Raw genomic sequence first — 21,512 nt, forward strand, 5'->3', positions numbered from 1 at the left:
AGGGTTATTTGATGAAGAGTCTGATGAAGAAGAAGATATATTTATAAATTTACAAGATATTGAAAATAGAATAGAACATCTAAAGATAAATGAATCAAAGTCAAGAGTCTTTGAACAAGGAGAATCTAGCAATAGAGTTTCTTATGCTAGAGAAGAAATATCAAATCATGAAAGACCACAGAGTCAATATTTTAGGTCTATCAAATCATCTATCAAACCTAAAAAAGAATATAAACTCTAGGAGAGTATTGAGATAGACCAATCAGTCATGATGGAGTATGGTTAGATTTAGACTATGTCAAAAATAGAGATAAAACAATAATCGGTTGGGTTAAATTTATGAAAATTGCTCTTGCATTTCACAGGATTAATAGAAATATGAGTATAGGATTCCTTAAAACTTCATTTATAGGAATACTAGCACAATGGTTTATGGGATTAAAGGATACTAGTAAACATGGAAAATAGTATGGAGAATATAATGATCCAAACGAAAATCCAGATCAGATCTTAAATAGATTTGAAAATGAAATAAGAAAAGTAATTTTAAGAGAAAATTAGGAAGCTGATTTTCAGTAAGGAGTAAAGAGAAAAAGGATGGAAAATTTAGTGAAGCTAACATGGCTTGAAATATGTAATATATCTTATTTAGAGGCACACACATGTAGCTTCAAAAAATTGTATTATAAATGTTAGTTTGATAGTAAGAAAATATTGTAGGATATTATAATGATTTGTGTTTTATTAAAATACCAGACCCATGTGGTAAAAGAATTATGCTAGAATATAGTAAAGAGTACGGAGATAGTACGGACACTAGTACCCTAGGAAATAGGATTAAGTTTGCTCGAAATAAGATAAATCAGTGGTCCGCTAAAATACTAAATAGAAGACTTATGACAAAGCAAAATCGAGGATTGTGCTGTTTTATGTTAGAAGATCCCCCGAGATTTGAATGTTCAGATAATACTAATAAATATAGAAACAAATTCAAAAAGAAGAAATTCTTTAAAACCAATAAAAATATTATAGGAAAAATAAATATAAGAAGAAATTCTTCTAAAGGAATAAATTCAAAAGAAAATCTAAAACCAACGCATTCAAAGAGTGTAAATGCTGGTTATGCAATGAAGAAGGGCATTATGCAAATTAATACCCTAAAAAGAAAAAAAGTAAATATCAAAATGTTTAAGGATTTTAATGATTTTGAATTAATCATTGATAGTGAAGATATTAGTGATAATGATAGGATATACTACCTATCTAATGAGAGATTAAGGAGCTCATATTCATAATTAAATAATCGAGATTTATATCAAGATGAGGAATTAGAAGAACAAGGTTTTTTTTAATAGAGAATTAATCCTTGACAAAAGAATAATACCTTAAGATTAATAAAAAGGGATTAGAAACATTTATGACCTTAGTTAATAAGCTAGCAAAAGGAATTGCAAACATGAATAAAAGAAAAAATATAATGTATTTCAGTGCCACTGTAAGAGAAGAACCTATCGAAATCAAGCATATCAGAGGAAATACAAATATACCTTTACTATTAAAATCAGATATAAAAGATGAAATTAATATAATAAGATCTAGTGTAGACCTAAGATTGGATATGTTCATATTGGAGGAATCCAAATAATGATAAAAGCTTATTTTTGAGAAGGGATACATGGTCCAGTAAATTTAACAATACTAAATAATAGAATAAAAGATCGAAACATGCAATCTTGGAATCATACAAGGAAATCTTAGTTATAAGAAATTAATATTTAAGATATACCCCAAATATAAGTTTTAAAGATATAAATAAAGATAAGACATTTGCTTATGTCATGATTTTAAATACTTCTATATGATGCATGATGGATCTTATCCATATAGTATAACATATGCTATAGAATATGCATCGACAAATTCGGCTAATAGTGAAATGTTTGTTGATAAAGATTTTATTGAAATTGATAAATAATTTAATAAAGTTGGAAAGATACAATTCCTAAGATTTTAAGGGAAATTGATTTACCAAAAGAATGGGAAATGGATCTAAGTAGTCAACCTACTCTAATTAAGGAAATATTACTAAATCCATAGAATATACTCGAGAAGGAAAAATCATTGTGGGGAATAGGAGATCATTTAAAAGAGAACAAGAATTAAGTAGAACTCAAAGTTTTACTAGATGTAGTCATCTTGTGATACCACCATCACATAAAATACTAGCAACAATTAGAAAAAAAATCAAAATCTAAAAATTAAAATTGAATATAATAATGGACAATCGTGGCATGAGACTTTTGCTATCCTTGATACAAGAGCTGCAAATACATATGTAGATGGAAAAATGATTAAGTATTTATAAAGAAATATTCTATTTGAACCCAAGACATATGTAGGATATAATGAAGAAAGAAAGACGCTAAGTTAATATTGTGAGACACTATTAAAGATTAAGGAATAGAATTTATTTTTTCATTTTTCATAAAACCCGATTATGAAACAAAAATAAGTTCTTTATTATTAAGGATGAACTTTCTTGAAATATTCTCTCCTTACTGTATAGAAGATAGGAAAATAAGCATTTCAATTGAAGGGATTAAACAAAACATATCAAGATATGTCTAATCGTTTTATAGTATATATAAAAGTAATTATACCATATTATAAGCATAAGTCAACAATGGTTCCATGCATTAATTGTTACAGGTTCAGGAGTTAGTTTAGCTAATTTCAAGATTTATCCAAAATCTTATTGGAAAGATTATAAGCCCTTAACAAGGTAAGGGATAAATAGTGAACAAATCACCCAAGGAAAACGTAGGATTAAAACCCTAATACAAATAGAGGATTATATTCTAAGTATACCTATATTGTGGTCTTACGATCATATGGGAGCAAATATACTTTTAAAAGTTAATTTCCTTCGTCAGTTCATTTATATAATAACTAACGAAACAATTATTGTTAAAACACCATGTAATCATTCTATTACAACATCAAGAATTTATTTTTAGGCGAACAACTCAAAAATTACATTTTCAAAGCAATATAAAAATCAATCAAATCATATTTGACTATGAAAAAATCTTAGAAAATCTTGAGAAAAATTTTGGTGAAAATCTAATTCAATTATGGGAAATTGATAAAACCTATGCCGCAATATAATTAAAAGACCCAAATGTCATCATAAGAGTCAAGCCTATGAGATATGGGCAAGATGATAGACTAGAATTTGATAAACAAATTAAGGATTTATTGGAACTCAAGATTATTCGAGAATCTAAAAAACCACATAATGGCCTAACCTCTTATGGTTAGGAATCACGCAGAGATTAAATAAGGAAAAGCTTGTATGAATATTAGCAACAAAGAATTAAATAAATAAACCAAATTTATTGGTATTTTTTACCTTATAAAGATACATTAATTACTTCTATAATTAATAAAAAAATATTTAGCAAGTTTGATTGCAAATTTGGATTTTGACAAATCAAACTTGAAGAAGAAAGTATAAAAGACATGTTTGAATACAATTTTGTTTAAACTTGTTTATGTCAATGATGATTTCAGGGAATTAGAAGAGTTCCTAGAAAAAATTAAAGACGTTGTAAAAGCCCTCAAAAGAATATCCAAGACAAAAGGAATGATTTTTATCAAGGTTCTCACTACTTGCCCCTAAATACATAATAATAAATGGTATCCGGCACAGCACATGATTCAAGTTGGCATTAGCAGTAAGAAAGTTAGTCTAACTATTCATATAGATCAAGTTTACAATGACTATGATCCTGAACTATTTGACCTTAAAGCTCTCAGTAGAAAAAGGTCAATTAGAATAAAAGTCCTCTATTAATCACTCTAGAGAATAAGCAAAGAAAATGTGTCGCTCCACGAGACCACAAAAGAACATATAATTTTTTCTTTAAGCAGAAAAGAAAGCATACTCGACTAGTAGGTAATATTGAAAAGAAAAAAAGCAATATATGAAAATCTCATAGAATTTAGCTTGCCAACACACCATGAGGTATGAAAGGTGCTAAAGCATTAATCATCATGTGGTTATTGCTAGGAAGGACCAAATGAGGAATCTAGTAGGAAAGACATGTCACTAGATAAAGAGCTCATAATAGGCATATGACAGAAAGGTCATTGAAAAGATAAAAGATGCTAGCTAAGAGAAACAATAATTCAAAAGAAAAGATCCAAAATGATAAATTTTATCATAACCGTGTGAAGGTTGTCGGTCAACAAGAAAATGAAGACAACAACTATCCCCAATGATAGAAAGAGGAGGGGTTACCTCATCTCCAAGAAATCCATCATCAACTAGGAAAAGGTAACAAGTGTCATGTAAAAAGAGACAACCTTACCTCTTCAAGTTTATAAATAGAATCATGTAAGAAAGATAAGGCATCTTATGTCTAATCCTTTACCGGCAACTCTATTCTCTCCTTTGTAAAATTCTAGTTATGAAATAAATAAAACTCTTTTTAAGTGAAATTATCATCTTCCATATATTTTATATATTCTTAGAGATTAAACAAGAACCTTACATGCCAACACTTGTGCTAAATGAAGAAAATTTCCTATTACTAAGCACTTTCCAAAGACAACAACAAGAAATTCACTTACACATATCTTATTAGGCCAGTCTACTGTATGTCGCGTTAGACGTGTGGAACAATCATTGGAGTGATCTTGCATGGTGAGAGGAGTTATGGAGGTGCTGATTGTGGACCTATGTATGGTTGGAGGCAATTAGTGAATTTATTCCAAATTTTTTAGGGATAGTACACTAGTTAGTAATTTCGAACTATCTTTTTATATTTTAGCAACAAACAGAAGTATGTAAGGCCTTGTTTGTTTTCTAGGATTTTAGAAAATAAGAAGTGATAAATGTAAATAAAAATTATAAAAATAGAAAGATCAGTTAACAAGCTTTTGGATGTAATTGATAATTTTAGATTATAGTCAAGAATATCAAGTTATTTATACAATTTCCATCGTTAAAACTAAATTAAATAGAAGCAAGTGCTTGTATGAAGAAATGAAAATGATTAACCTTAATATAGATCAAGAAATATTTGATTCCTTTGAAGAGGAACATAGGATACCCTTAATGGATTCTATTTTATCCAATCTTAAAATAATCCAAGACAGATGTAAAGTTAATAATAGGATTCAAGATTGTCCTTAAATGATGAATAACAACAATGATAATATGAATTTGTTGATGGAGGAGGCTGAATTTAAATTACAATTTCTATGTGAAAGTCTTGATGATATGATCCTTAGTTGGGAAAATAGATTGGATGTATATAGAAATATGTTAGAAGAAAAAATTTAATCTATGTCTTAAGAAAGACAAATAATTATAAATGCAGGATCTAATTTAGAATTTATAGATTTATATGAATATGATAATCATTTAGAGAACTATAAAATTATAGTCAAAACTCAAAAAAAAAAAAATAGGATAGATGTAAAAGAAATGGAAGAAGGAATGATCCAACTATTAAAAATCATTAAGATTAAAGGTCATTAACATAAATATCAAAATCTTTGAGTAACCAAAACAATTAAAAAAAAAACTTGAAATTTGTTATCATTATGTCAAGATTCTGTTCTTCTAGCGTTACTCCTTTGAGAATATTGTTGAAGCTTGGGTGAGCAGTGTTGTTTACACACGTCACCGTTGACAGTTTCTGGAGGGCAAGCCACGTCACAAATTGTAAAAGCCACGTCTACCAAATGTCGCGCCACGCGTAGCGCTGCATGCAATTGTATTTCGAGTCGCAATATATATTTATTGTTAAGAGAAAAGCGGCAAATCGATTTATTTAGAGTCTTGAAACAAATACAATAGCAGCATTTATTATTAGATTGCAAAAATTAAATAAAATAAGATCAAATTAAAGCCCAAAAAAAAAAAAAAGCCATGCCATCAGCTCACCCTGAAGTTCCCGGCGATCCAACTCAAACAGGCACGGCCTTCCTTGAGACGAGTACTGCTGCCATTCAAGGCTTCGTTCCCACCAACAAAATCCACCAGCATCTCTGCGCGTATGTACGGTCGTTTTAATGAGTTCTAATTAATTATTATTACTAGTAATTCGTTTTGTTGCCTGTTGTAGTTTTCATTTTTATGGAGACGATATGACTCGGCAAGTAGAGGCACACCACTTCTGCGGGCATCAAAACGATGAGATGAGGCAGTGCCTGATATACAACAGCGCTGAAGCCGACGCAAGGCTCATTGGCCTCGAGTACATAATATCCGAGAACCTGTTCTTGACTTTACCAGACGAAGAGAAGCCGCTTTGGCACACTCACGAGTTCGAAGTGAAGAGCGGAGTGCTTTTCATGCCCGGAATCCCTGGACCAGTACAAAGACAAGATCTTGAAAAAGTTTCCAAGACTTATGGAAAGACTGTCCATTTCTGGCAAGTTGACAAGGGTGACAATTTGCCTCTTGGGCTCCCACAAATTATGATGGCTTTGACTAGAGATGGCCAGCTGTATGAGAATCTTGCACAAGATGTTGAGAAGAGTTATGGGGTTAGCTTTGACAAGGAGAGGGTGAATCGGGCTTATATGAATGGACCTGAGCATGGGATACATCCTAAAGCTAATGCTGCTGGCAAGGGACTCACTTCTGTTTTGAGGGAGGTCGACTGCAAGCCCTTAGATTCTGTTACCAGGGCCTTTGTTTGAGTACTTGTCATCACTAATACCATATTAGGTTATATTGTATTGTGTTATATCATATGTTTCTTTTTAATTAAATTATATGTATATACGTAATGTGTATGTATAAGTATAACGTCTTTTGTGCCTTGTACCAGTTCACAGATCCCAGCTATGTGTTACGTCGTTATCCCTGCAGCTGTAATAAAATAGATATATTAATAATTAAATGATTTTAATCCGCCTATGTTATAATTTAGATTTTTTTTCCCTTATGAATCGGAATAATTTAACACTCAAGTATTTTCTTAATTATTCACTACAGGAAAACAGGCAGGCAGGCAAATCAATAGATGATGTTTTTGTACCCGACGAGAAATTTATGATAGTTTATCATAAATTCATGATGGTTTCAATAGTTATATGCATAGTTTTCAACAGTCAACAGTGTATACGTATGGTTTTCTCAGTCATATGTATCATATGTATATAGTTTGGTTTTCAGCAGTCATATGTATGTCGCAACATTAGTGGGAATTATTTCAATAATTGTTATCCAAAATAAATATCAATATTAATTTTGAATTTTTTAAATATTATTTGAATTGTACTATTATTATTTTATTATTATTTTTATTTTTATAATATTTATTTTTATTATTATCAAATTCCTGAATCCTGCAAATTTATTTTCAAAATTTTAGAACTGAAATAAATTTAAAATTTAATGATGATACTTATAAAATAAATAATATCATACTTGAAAATGTTATTTATTCAAACACAAAATCCATTTATACAATTACAATACCCTCAAATTGTTCAAGTATTGATACTACATCAACCCTAAATTATGTAAGATATCATTTGTTTCAGTTTCGTCTTTTATACAGTGAGGCAACCTTCAAGCACAACAAGAGAAGTTATTTGTTTGAGCAGGTAATCCTTTCAATCTTTATTACAATGCCAGTTCACTATGTTCCTGCTCCAAGAAAAAAGGTAAAACAATAAGCCTTATAAATTGTAACTATGAAGTAACATAAAGATTTGAGATATACAAGAAAAACTTCTAACTAATCTTCATTACAACATATACCAATAAAACCAAATACATCCACAACAAAATTACTCTCCAGCGGCAAAACTAGCAACAACTAATAAGTAGAACAATAGCAAACAACAGGTAATAAATAGCAATAATTGGCAAGTAAAACAGCAACAAACAACATGTAAATAAATCTAAGACAATGTGCAGCAGGAAATAGTAAAAAAAGTTGTGAACAGGTAAATCCAAAAAAATAGCTGCAGAAAATTAACAAAAAGCAATAACGAAAAAGCGTAACAAACAACAACAAAAAATAGTTTGTAATATTAGCAGTAACCAGCAAGTAAAACAATAATAAATAGTAGTAACCAGCAAGTAAAATAGCAATGAATAAGAGGTAAATCATAGCAGCAAAAAATAGCAGTGAACAGCAGAAAACCTAAAATAAATAGCAGCAGAAAATAGCAAAAGAAGTAATGAAAAACAGCATATAATAATATTAGCAACCATCAAGTAAAACAGCATTGACAAGCAGGTAAATAAATATATATGAGACAACAGCAGTAGAATATAACAAAAATAGCAATAAAAACCAGAAATAAACAACAGAAAAATAGGTAAATACAGCAACTGCCAGCAAGTAAAATACCAGCAAACAGGAGGTAAAATCTAAGACAAAAAGTAGCAAAAAATAGCAGTGAAAAATAGCAATAAACAGCAACAGTAAACAGCAAATTATAAACAGTAGCAATCAACAGCTAAAACAACAGTGAACAACAGGCAAATTTGAGACAACTAGCGGTAAAAAATAGCAAAAAGTAGCAGCATAAAAGAACAAGATTTCAGCAGCAGCAACATGTAGCCATCTCCCCCAACTACATGCAGCCATATATTTAAAGCAATAATATTGGTCTTTTAATACTTGAGTTTTATGTCAATTTATTTATAAAAAAAAAGAAAAGGTCTCTTTATCTCTTCGAATCTATTTTTTCTACATCCAAAACCAATGCACTTTATTGTAATAAAGGAACAAACAAACAAACAATTACTTATAAACCAGAATGTCAAGCCTAAATATACATTCTCTTACTTTTTTTTTTTTTATATATGGCATGAAAAAAAAAATCAGTATTTAAGGAATGAAACATACGCCTTGGATCCTTGATTTCCGTGTTCATGATTATTATTATTCCATTGCATTTTCTTGGCCACGCTCCCTAATCTTCTCAGCTATCTCAGCATCATTGTTACTCTCTTTCATGAACTTTTCAACTGTTTTGGTCCTTTCAGGCATTCTGTCAAACATTTGCTAAGCATAATTCTGGATCACCATTTTATTACAAAACTTATCTTTGCCTAAAATTACATCTAGATGCAGAAAATAATTCAAGCCTTCATGGTTTAAGACAAAAAAACACAAAATCAGCCATAAATCGACAAATGACCTAAAATCATGTATCTAATAACTTGTAATCAACCTGAGAGGAAAAAAAAAAATCAAAATCCATATGCATTTGCATTTAGCTACCCAAATTAAAACACAATCAATTTCTTCATGCGATTTCTACAACAAATTTATTCAATTTCTATGCATATCCAATCAATTTCTGCACCCAATTAATTTCCATACACCAACAGAATTTTTTTTTTTTAAAATCAAATTGAAGAGAAGATACAAGCTGAAACCGTGAAGAGTCTAGCTACTAATTACCATCAACTGAAGGAGTTGAAAAGCCAATGAGTAAGATGGGACGACGTTGACGAGATTGAAAAAAGAATCTAGCATAATTGCCTGCCTGCTTGTTTTAAAAGATAAAATAATTAGATATATATTCGACAAAATAAGCCACAAAATAATAATAATAGAAGTAGGAAAAAAATAAATAATAGCATGTGAAGGATGAAATAATACTCTACAACCGAAATAATAACAATAATAATAGGAAAAAATTAAAAGAAATAAAAATAAAGCAGCTGAAAATTTGTTCCTTTGAATCTTATTGGAAAAAATAAGGGATTTTTAACTCAAAAAGACAATCAAGGTAATGGTTTCAAGCTAAAGCCTATGTTTCTCTAACTTAAGAATATAAGGTCATTGTTCCACCCATAGAACATTTAAATTTCTAAGAAATTATCACCTCAGAAATTATTTTCAACCAATTGCTTAAAACTTCTGCATAAATGTGCAATAGAAAATATACATGTGGATGGTGTTGGTCTAGCAAAGAAAAAGTGAGAATGTCATAGGCTCACGCTTATTAGGGTGAATGCTTGTACTAGTCTAAACCTAGAGGTAACCTATCATTTTTATGAATGGCTAATATTTACGCCAAGGAAGTAGAATCCTAAGACTAACCCATGATCATATCTAGACTCTCACAATTAATGGACAAAATATTTGAAAATGCAATTGGATGTGGACAAGCTTTACAAAGGACAAAGTACGTACTAATAAATTATCTCTGCTTCTTTAGTAGACATTGCAAACCATATAGCATAAGTCAATAATGTGACATAAATCACAATCAAATAAGGTCAATCAATAACAACAAACCAGCAGATATGGATCCTTTCCAAGGCGTAGACCAACCACAGGAATATCATATCTTTCCATCCATTTATCAACCTCGGTGAAAATCTTGCTTGAGATATGTCTCCTCTCCTTAGAAATGGCAAAAGGTCGGGATAAGCTCGAGCCCGACCCGATTAAAAAAATTTGAAACCCAACCCTAAATGAACCCGATCATTCTATAGTTAGGGTCAAGTCGGGCCCGATCCTACCGAAATAATTTTCATATTATTTTAATGTTAAATTATTTTTTAATATTTTATTTTATATTCATGTTATTTTAATGTTTTCTTCTATACATGCACATTAATTCAATAATTTAGGCAACTCAAATTTGTCAATATTTGTAATTTTATGACCATATCCCAAATTCATTCATGTTACTTTTTAACTTTTGTTCTCTTTCTAGTTATAATACCATGAATATAAAACAAAAGAAATAATTTTTCTAATTTAAAATAATTAACAACACAAAGGCAAAATGTACAATACAATTAATCACAAAATAATTCACAAAACAACCAATTAATAGGAATAATTTTTTAAATTCAATTCCATAATCCAACTTTAAAAACACACAATGCTATTAAATTAAAAAAACACAATTCAATTCCTCGACCATTTTAACCCCCACACAAAATCAATTCCAAAATCTAACATGAAAAACACACAATGCAATTAAACTAAAAACACACAATGTAATTCCACAACCATTTCAACCATACACAATTCAATTCAACAACCCAACATAAAAAAAAAAAAAAAAGTCTTGTCTTATACAAATAAAAACACAATTTAATTCCACAACCCAACATAAAAAAAAAATCATGTCTTATACAAATAAAAACTCATAATTCGATTCCACAACCAAACATTTAAAAAAAAAAAAGAACTACTCCAACACTTGTGGGCCACTTTCATTTTCATCTACAAATTCCTCTCCAGTAAAAATTTCACTTTCGAGAAATTTACCTGTAAAAAAAAAGAAAAAGAAAGTGAAAATAATTTAAGTTTTTAAAATTATTACTAAAACAATTATTTAAATATTTTGTACATTATTTGTATTCATACCTTTGGAGTTTTCCCATAGCCAATGTTGAGTTCACATAAGTGCTTCCAATATCTTTGGATGAAGTCTACTCCGATGTGGAGTCAAGACTCTACCTCCACTGTTAAACGCAGATTTAGAGGCAATGGTTTTCACGGGAACGGCTAAGATATCCTTGGCCATTTGAGCCAAAATAGGGTATTTGCCTTGGTTCACCTTCCACCAATTCAGAATATCAAAGTGCGGAGTGGATTTGACTAAAGACTCTTCTAAGTACCTCTCAAGGTCGGACTTCGATACATGGTCTCACTATTTTGGCTTGCAAATGCCTCAAACTTCCTTATATCAAAAAATTTATAGTCAATTCCTATGTTAAAATTAAAGCGAATATCGACCAAAGAAGATTCACCGACAACCGCATCAATCACATTCTTATTCTTACCTTCATAAAACTTAACCAAATTGTTACTTAAATTGCTTACCCTTTGAATTTCATTTGTAGACCCTCACCATAAAGTTGTGGAAAATAATAATTAACCAATTGCATCTTAAACCTCAGATCAAGAATAACCGCCATCACCAAAATCCCATGACTTTAGGCCCAATATTTATCAAATTTCATAATCATTTGACCAGTCATTTCTCTAACCACAGGCACATCAGAAAGTTCTCATTCATCCAGATTAATCCTCATTTCACATATCATTGGAAAAAAAAATATTAGATGTGGGATATTGTGTACTTGAAAATAACTCTATCATTGAGTAAAACGGTAGCAAATATTCCAACATCTTTTCAACTATCTCTCATTCCTCATCTGTTGGCAAAGATGTGTAGTGTTAGTCGCGCTGCTGCAGTCTAGAAAAGATAGTTTTATATTTCACAACAACATCAAGCATAACATATGTAGAATTCCATCTAGTTACACAATCAAGCACCAACTTTTTCGCATACTTGTAATTGTCGTGCAGCCATCTCAAAAGTTTCGACCCTTAGTGGTGTGCCCGTCCAATAAGCCACACTATCCCTAATCTTTTTAATCCACTCCTCACTCACTTTCATCCCCTCCTTCACAATTAGGTTTAAAATATGAGCCACACACCTCATATGAAAAAAATCCCCAACCCATTAACATAGAATCAATTGGAATCAATCCCATCAACCTATCAACCATAGCATCATTGGTGGAACAATTATCTAAAGTTACAACTGATATCCTTCTATCCACATTCCAATCCAACATACATTTAAAAAATGCTTCAAAAGAAATTCAACGTTATGTGGAGCCAGCAAATATATGAACCTATTCATTACCAAAAAACTAAATTTTAGAATTAATTAAATTGAATTAGAAATAAGTAAACATAATATCGACTTTGCAAATATATTAAGCTATTTATTACCAAAAAACTAAATTTTAGAATTAATTAAATTGAATTAAAATAAATATCAATTAATCATAAAAATATCTTAAAATTCGACTTTGTAACCGTCAAGACTTGTCCACAAAATGTCCCGTAACTACCATGTACCCCTTCTTTTGATTACTCGCAGTCCACATGTTTGTAGTAATTGCCACCCTACTATCATTATTCTCCAACAAAGCCATTACTTTTGCCTTTTCAGCTTGATACAATTTAGTGTTTTTACTCAAATTCTTCACCAAATGGTTGGCATAAGAGATCAAATCCCTAAATGCATCATATTCCACAAAATTAAGTGGTAGTTCATGCTTTACAACCAAGGTTGCCATCTTTTACCGAGCAACAATTGGATGAAATTCTCTTGTCTCAATACAACTTGTTCCATCGTCATTCCTCGTCGCACTAAGAGTTTTTTGTAAGCTATCAAAAACTGAGGGAACACCCTTTGGCTTACATCTTTTCAAATGTCTATCCAAATGTGAGGTTCCATTATTACCAGATGCTACCAACTTAGCTCGACAATGATTACATTTCGCCTTCAATTCACCATTAATGGTTACCTTGGTGAAGTGTCCCCAAACATAAAAAGGTTCTCGCACACCTCGCTTTTTTCTATTACTACTTTATTGTACCCCATCATCATCACAGGATGCCTCTTCAACTCCTTCAACTTCTTGGACCCCTTCGAGAGAAATGGCATCATTTCTATTCTCTTCGCCAACATGAAAATCCTCACGTGAATTTGATTTCCATGCATCCGAATTTGACATTATGACTTAAATTAAATGTGTAACAAGTTGCAATTAATTAATAAACTTAAAATATGATTGAACTTATAAATTTCAAGTTAATTTATAAACTCAAAATATGATTAAACTTAATTTACAATTACAACATAATAATTAATATTTACAACCTTATATAAGGCTATATTTAGCTAAAATATAATATTTATAGTAACTAAATAATCATCGTGAATATAATTAGCTAAAATTATAAATAAATTTATAAGCTTAAATGAAAAAAATTAATTATATTTATGAAATTATAAACTTAAGATAAAATTAAACTTAATTTACAATTATAACATAATAATTAAATAAACCCTATATATAGTCTTATATTTAGCCACAATATAATATTTACAGTAGCTACATAATTAATTAATTAATTAAGTAATATGAATATATTTAGCTAAAATTATAAATTCAATTATAAGCTTAAATGAAAAACATTAATTAATATTTATGAAATTAAAATTACCAAAGCTAAATAGCTAATGCCGACGGGAGAACGTGTGCGTAGTAGCAGAACGTGTGCTTGACTCTTCACGGTTTCAGTTTGTACCATTTCTTATATCTTTTTTTTTTCAAAAAAAAAAAAGAATCTATTGGTGTTACATGAATTGGTGATTGAATATTTGAAGTGATGGACTGTTGCTAATGACTTAATTTTTTTTTACACTGTTAAATTATGTTATTGTCATTGTTACTGTTATTCTTTTTCTTTTTCTCTTCTTGTTTGATTGCCTTCGTCTCTTCACTTGATATGGGAAAATAAATGTTTGCGGGTGTTGTGAGTACGTTAGTGCACTATATTTTGCTGTTATTTTAGCTTTAAAATTTGTTAGTGCTCTACTCATATTTGCTTTGTTGTTTTCATCCTTTAAAGCCAGCTACTTTTGAGTGAGTGCTATTGTTATGTATTATTTGCAAGGTGCAAATTTCTCTCATGTGTTCTGTACAAATCATGCTAGCTACGATCTTAAATTAATAGTACACCTAATTTTGGAAGAATCTTATCGGGCAGGTGAATTTTTCATAACTTTTCATTTATACTATTCAAATTATACACATACTCACACGTTCTGCCGCCGGCATTAGCTATTTAGCTTTGGTAATTTTAATTTCATAAATATTAATTAACGTTTTTCATTTAAGCTTATAATTGAATTTATAATTTTAGCTAAATATATTCATGTTAATTAATTAATTAATTAATTATGTAGTTACTGTAAATATTATATTGTGGCTAAATATAAGACTATATATAGGGTTTATTTAATTATTATGTTATAATTGTAAATTAAGTTTAATTTTATCTTAAGTTTATAATTTCATAAATATTAATTAATTTTTTTCATTTAAGCTTATAAATTTATTTATAATTTTAGCTAATTATATTCACGATGATTATTTAGTTACTATAAATATTATATTTTAGCTAAATATAGCCTTATATAAGGTTGTAAATATTAATTACTATGTTGTAATTGTAAATATATTAAACACCTATGAGATGGAAGTCGCAACACCGACGAGATAGAAGCCACGATGCTGACAAAATACAAGCTATGAGTCTTTGACTCTGATTGGCACAGCCGAAACACCAACGAGAAAGAGTTTGCTGGTGAAATTATGATAAGGGACAGACAGTGGGGGGGGGGGGGATTGTGAGGGATATATTACTCGAATTTTACTTGACTTGTTTAAAAAATTACTTGACTTAATACTCGACTCATTCAACATACTTGCTAGACTTCCTACTCGACTAGATACTCGACTTACTCAACTTCCTTACATCACTTCTTACTTGACTAAATCCTCGACTTACCTTACTTCATACTCGATTTTTTTTTTAAATAATGTAAATGTTACTGAACTTTTACTTGATTTATTTTAAATATTACTCGACTTAATACTTGACTCATTCAATATACTTACTCGACTTTATCAAATCACTTCTTACTCAACATTATTACTCAACTCTTACTCGACGTGTTCAAAAACTTACTTGACATTTATTCGACTTGTTTAAAAAATTACTTAGCTTTTTCTCAACTTAATACTCGACTTATTTAATCTACTTACTCGACTTCCTATTCGACATACTCAACTCACTTACTTCATTTCTTACTTTATTGAATACTCGACTTATCGACTTCGAACTCAACTTCTTTAAAAAAATAACATAACTGTTACACGACTTGTTTAAAATATTTACTCGACTTTTACTAAATTTATTTGAAAAATTGTTAATACTTGACTCATTTAATGTACTTACTCGACTTCCTACTTGACCAGATGCTCAACTTACTCATCTGCTTCATTTCTTACTCGACTAAATACTGTACTTACCTGACTTCATACTCGATCTCTTTAAAAATTACATAACTCTTACTCGACTTGTTCAAAAAATTTACTCGACTTTTACTCAATTTATTTTCAAAATTACTCAACTTAATACTTGACTCGTTTAATATATTTACTTGACTTCCTACTCAACCGGATACTCGACTTACTCATCTCCTTCACTTCTCACTCGACTAAATTCTTGACTTACCCGACTTTGTACTCGACTTCTTCCTAGACTGATTTTTCAATCACTCATAACTTAAATTGAGTCTTAAATCCCTACATTTTATGCAATAGTGTGTGTGTAAGCACAAAAATGAATAGTGTACTATTAAAATTCATAAATCATTAGCAATCATACTTGTAATAAAGTCAAATCAAACCCTAAGGATACAAAAAGGTTGCATTTCAAACATATCTTACCCACCACTTGACAATGCATCTTTTGAACAATTTATTTTTATAAAAACCTTTGTATTAGAGGTGAGAAATGAAGTGTTGAGGGAGAACGGAACCATTAAAACGGAAAAAAATGGTGAGAAGAGAAAACCATGAGAAAAGAATGGTGAGAGAAAGAAACCATGAGAGGAAGAAATGTGTAGATTCATGATTTTTTAAGGGTATTTTTTACTTTTTCCACCTTCATGAGGCATATGTATGTAATAGGGTATAAATTTGGTATTTAAGGGCAAATATGGTATATTTAAATAAAAAAACCCCTTTAATTTTCCACATATATACTTAAAAAATCAGAGAAAGTGAAAAAATAATCTCAATTAAATCCTCACAAAATTAAACTCATATTCTCAAAGTTGGGTAAATAGTCGAGAATACTCAACTTCAACCTAACAATGCAAAATTAGTAATTCAACATAAATTCTTAACTTTTTCATGTGAGTTGGGTAAATAGTCGAGAATACTTTACTTTAATTGAAATGAAAAATTGTCTGAAGAATTCTCGACCTTTTCATGTAAGTTGAGTAAAGAGTTGATGATATTCGACCTTCATTTAACCCTGCCTGACTATTCATTTAGTAAAAATTCTCGACTTTTCATAAAAGTCTAATAATTAGTTGAGAATACGAGACTGAAATTGAAATGAAAAATTCCTTTTTAATTAAGTCAGATAAAGAATCGAGAATACTCGACATTAATTTAACCCTGCCTAAGTATTCACTCAGCAAAACTTCTCCACTTTCATGAAAGTCTGGTAACTAGTCGAGAATACTCGACTTAAATTTAAATGAAAAAATTTCTTTTTAATTAAGTCGAGTAAAAAAGTCGAGTATACTCGACTTCAGTTAAGTCAGTAAGTGTTGGGAAAGGGACTACCAAGCAGTTGTAAATTAAGCGGAAACAAAACTCTTTCCCTCTTTATGTGATTAAAATAGGATGTGCACCACAAATAAATAGGCAGAAAAATAAACTACCAAAATTCAAAGCAAAAATCAAACACAAAAGACACATATTTTTTCGTGAAAATCCAAAACGGGAAAAACTACAAGACCGTAGTCCGATATAATCTTTCACTATATTAATGAGATTACAACACAAATTCTTCTTTAGATAATACTAGAGGCTACCAACATTAAGAATCTCACTATTCTTGTCTTACAGTAAGAGTCTAATAACTGTTGTTATAATAAGTAGACATCTCAAATAATAATGAACGAGAGGATAAAATAAAAATCAAAACTAGTAGAATTGTAGAGGGGATGCCTGAAACTTATTTTTAAAATTTGAGAGAAAACAAAGTTAAAATCACCTTCCAATCACTTAATTAAAGATTAAAAACCTACCCCAAAATTGAAAACCCCTACTAACTTTTTCTCTCTCTCCCGCTGCTTCTTTTTCACGCACACACACTTAGGGCAGCCGTTTGCTTTTATAGCTAAATTCAATGGCAATTTTCACTTAGCCTCTCAAATTTCTTTAATTATTTAATTGCCTAAATTTATTAAACTTTGGGCTTTTAAGCCCCCAAATGAGATGGATCCAACAAATCTTCCCCTTCAGATCATGTGGGGGCACCACCAAGCCCACTTTTTGCATACAGCTTTTCAGCTTCTCCTTAAAAAATGACTTTGTCATCATATCTGACCCATTCTCCGTTGTGTGTATCTTCTCAACCTGCAATTGTTTCTTCTCAAGTACTAACATAATTTTTGTTATTAATTTTTTATTTACTTATGTTCAATATTAAATTTTTTACCCAAATTAACTTGCAATGAGTACATAATAATAAAATAATATCCCATAAAAACTTCCAAAAAAAAAAGAAAAAGAAGGAGAAGGAGAAGAAGAAGATGATGAGATGAAGAAGAGCCAAAAGCCAAAAAAAAAATGAAAATAAAAGTTTTAAAGTAATTATATAATATTAACTTACAATATATTGTCCTTAATACTAATTCACATGATGGATGTTTTTGTAAATACATATTTTTATTAAAATTAGAGTATTTAAAGTAATTTCTAAAGCGCAATAAAACCCAGGCTACACGATCAAATTCCACAGACTTTAGGCTCAGCCTGCATTGTGGGTCTTTGAATTAATTCTGGAGCGAACGTGCTGTGGAATGCAATGATTTCTGGTTATTCACAAAATGGATGTGGCCAAGAAGCTTTGGAGCTCTATGTGAGAATGTGTCAGAAGATATAAAAGCAGATGTTTATACATAGTGTATTCAATGCAATTGCCGTTTCGAAGTATCTGCAGTTAGGAAAGGCAGTTCATGGGATTGTTCTAAAGTCTGGAAGTGATATGATGGTTGTAAGTGTTTACAATGCAATTGCTGATGCGTATGCCAAATGTGGGGCTCTTAAAGATGTAAGGAAGGTTTTTGACAGGATGGGGGAGAGAGATATGGTGTCTTGGACAACTCTTGTGACTGCTCACTCTCAATGTTCTGAATGGGAGGAAGCACTTGCGATTTTTTCCCAAATGAGAGAAGAAGGATTTAGTCCTAACGAGTTTACATTTTCCAGTGTTCTTGTATCTTGTGCTGGCCTTTGTTTTCTAGATTTTGGTCGGCAAGTTCATAGTCTTTGTTGCAAGACTGGGTTGGACACTGCATAGAAAGTGCTTTGTTGGACATGTATGCCAAATGTGGCAATATAAGTGAGGCAGCGATGATATTTGAAAGGATTTCTAACCCTGATACTGTTTCATGGACAGCAATAATATCGGGTTATGCCCAGCACGGTGGGCAAAGAATTTTAAATCCCACCATGAATGGACTAAGGAAATAAAGGGCTTATGCCCAGCTTTATAATTTATAAATTAAAATATTTAATTTATAATTTATAAAGTATATTTCATTGTGTCGTTAGTATTTTATATTTTGAACTATTCGTTTATTATGTAAGGGAAATTATCAGCCATATACCCTTAAATGATACCAGTATCAAACGTGCTACAACACTTTTCAAGTGTATCACTCGTATACCCTAAGTTGATAAAACACTTATGCCGTCTACCAATCCGTTAACTGCCGTTTGCGAGCGCTGACATCATAAGGGTAATCTAGTCTTTTTAAAAAAAACGACATGTCATCCCATTTACCTAGTAAAAAACGACATGTCATATGATATATTTTGATAAAAATGACATGTCATCCCATTTATCGGATAATTGTTAATCATTGCTAAAAAAAAAGCTATTTTACAACCGAATCTACTCCTCCAAGCTCAAACTTGAATTTTTTATGGTATAATATGTATAATTGTAAATAATATGTTGTTAATAATTTTTTATGGTATAAGATGAATATTTTTTATGGATAATTGTTAATAATATGTACCATTAATAATTCATATTTTTTTAATAAAAAAATGTATTGTTAATAAAAAATAAAAAAAATTATGTATTGAAAATTTACCATAATTTTCAAGGTAAATTTATTTTTTATCTCATTTTGAGTTTAAAGGGTAAAATAGTCATTTTGTTCAAATTATGTTAAGTTCTTAATGGTAGTAAACGGAAAGGTGGACGTCAGAACTCTTTTGTCAACTTAGGGTATACGAGTGATATAAGCGAAAAATGTTGTAACACGTTTGATACTGGTGTCATTTAAGGGTATATGGCTGATAATTTCTCTTATCTTTAAAAGTTACGATTTTTGTCCTTTTTTATTCATCTCAACTGCCAACACTTTTTAATTTATTTCATTTTTTTCTAAATTTACTCTTCGTAAAAATTAAAAAAGTATTTATTTTTCTAACTTCTCTCTCATCTGCACAATTTTCTCTCTTTTAACAATCACCAATGTACCGATTTTCATAACCACTAAATCCATCATAGATATTCAACACCATTTTATGAGGGCATTGATTTGAATAGAACCCAACATAAGAACTCAGTGATGAATTCAAAGTCTACCTTGTATGCTACTAAAAATCATATTTTACTTTCTGATTGTCAATAAAAGTAGTAAAAGTCTTACACGTCCATACTATAAGCATAGACATAGCTTAAACGTGGCTAATGAACCAAACTTTATTTTGTTCTAAATGCATTTACAAAATGAACCATAAGGTGTCATTATTCTCCTCCAATTAACAATAAGGTGTCATTATACTCCTCCGACTATCGGAAACAATTAGTCAATGGCTGATGCTAGAAGCTCTACTAAAGGGGCAGTGACTTATTAATGATTGAGAAAAAATAATCTTAATATATGATTAAAAAATCTCAATTATGATTTGGCTAGGTGTTGGATATAGGTCCTGTTTGGTACAACATTTCAAGTATAGCTTATTTAAGTATAACTTTTGTTAGTAGATATTCTATAAATAGAGTTTTTACTAAAAAATTTAGTTATTTGATTGTTAATAAGAACTTTTATTAAAAATTTATGAAATTACTTTAATAGGCAGGTTTTTTAAAGTTATGTTATGAAAAGAATAAAATAAGATTATCAAATAAGATTATCTATTTTGCTAGTAGAGACAAAATAACTTATTTAAACTTCAAAAGCTCTATTAGAAAAACAACCAAATAACAATAAAAATTACCATAAGAACTTATGGGATTAAACAAACATTTATGATCATTAAATAAGCCATATCAAATTAAAAAAATAAAACAAATAAACCATTCCAAACAGATACAGTTGATTTGAGGATTTGTTATTTTTTTATTCATTAAACTATTTGTTTCCTATGTAAAGCAAAAAATAAAAATAAAAATAAAAACAATCAATATTAGTAGAGCATTTTCTTATGATGAAGATGAGTATGGTGGTAGGGATGGCAAAACCCCGGGCCGGGTCCAGGTATTGCAATGATCAGACCCTGCCCGGATGCAACCGGTTCGGGTCTGGGCCGGGTTTTAATCCGGGTACCCGAATTTTATATTTTTTAATATTATATGTGTATATATTTTTTATTTTTTGGTAATTTTATAAGTTTTAAATTTATTTCAATAAAATTTGACATCAAAATATAAACTTTAAGTGTTTAAAACTTTATATATGTATAATAAATGAGTCAAATAAATATAAATATTTAAAATAATATATTTTATAATATTTTTTTAATAAAATCCGGGTTCCGAGTTTATCAAGTGATGCCCAAGACCGACCCGGCCCACAACGCCAGGATA

At 30.1% G+C, this 21,512-nt stretch overlaps 2 protein-coding genes and 1 long non-coding RNA gene across 8 annotated transcripts; 2 read left to right on the forward strand and 1 right to left on the reverse strand.

Annotated features, from left to right (window-relative positions):
- Positions 1–5,852: 5,852 nt before the first annotated feature.
- Positions 5,853–6,847, forward strand: LOC102614807 (oil body-associated protein 1A). The gene is made up of 2 exons (XM_006492908.4): positions 5,853–6,066; positions 6,138–6,847. The coding sequence occupies exons 1-2, from the start codon at positions 5,942–5,944 to the stop codon at positions 6,715–6,717; spliced, it is 705 nt and encodes a 234-aa protein (XP_006492971.2). The 5' UTR covers positions 5,853–5,941; the 3' UTR covers positions 6,718–6,847.
- Positions 6,848–7,447: 600 nt separating this feature from the next.
- On the reverse strand, positions 7,448–10,308 carry LOC102614607 (uncharacterized). Of its 6 annotated transcripts, none has more exons than XR_008052045.1 (4): positions 10,290–10,308; positions 9,447–9,531; positions 8,886–9,030; positions 7,448–7,672 (listed from the first exon to the last, which is right to left on the reverse strand). It is a non-coding gene; the product is annotated as an uncharacterized LOC102614607 (long non-coding RNA). The 6 variants fall into 6 exon arrangements; XR_008052043.1 differs by lacking the exon at positions 10,290–10,308 and adding an exon at positions 10,185–10,203; XR_008052041.1 differs by lacking the exon at positions 10,290–10,308 and adding an exon at positions 9,989–10,101.
- Positions 10,309–18,491: 8,183 nt separating this feature from the next.
- Positions 18,492–18,986, forward strand: LOC107174489 (putative pentatricopeptide repeat-containing protein At3g13770, mitochondrial). Its single transcript, XM_015525443.2, has 2 exons — positions 18,492–18,545; positions 18,627–18,986. Exons 1-2 carry the CDS (start codon positions 18,492–18,494, stop codon positions 18,984–18,986), a joined length of 414 nt encoding a protein of 137 aa, XP_015380929.2.
- Positions 18,987–21,512: the final 2,526 nt, after the last annotated feature.

Source organism: Citrus sinensis, chromosome 9, assembly GCF_022201045.2.
Source record: "Citrus sinensis cultivar Valencia sweet orange chromosome 9, DVS_A1.0, whole genome shotgun sequence".
Taxonomy (NCBI): Eukaryota; Viridiplantae; Streptophyta; class Magnoliopsida; order Sapindales; family Rutaceae; genus Citrus; species Citrus sinensis.

Bases quoted from the DNA above. Each gene is read 5' to 3' on its own strand.
- LOC107174489 (XM_015525443.2), top strand. From the start codon at position 18,492: ATGATTTCTGGTTATTCACAAAATGGATGTGGCCAAGAAGCTTTGGAG. The intron at 18,546-18,626 runs GTGAGAATGTGT...AAGTATCTGCAG, and splicing joins AAGAAGCTTTGGAGCTCTAT to TTAGGAAAGGCAGTTCATGG.
- LOC102614807 (XM_006492908.4), top strand. From the start codon at position 5,942: ATGCCATCAGCTCACCCTGAAGTTCCCGGCGATCCAACTCAAACAGGC. The intron at 6,067-6,137 runs GTATGTACGGTC...TGCCTGTTGTAG, and splicing joins ATCCACCAGCATCTCTGCGC to TTTTCATTTTTATGGAGACG.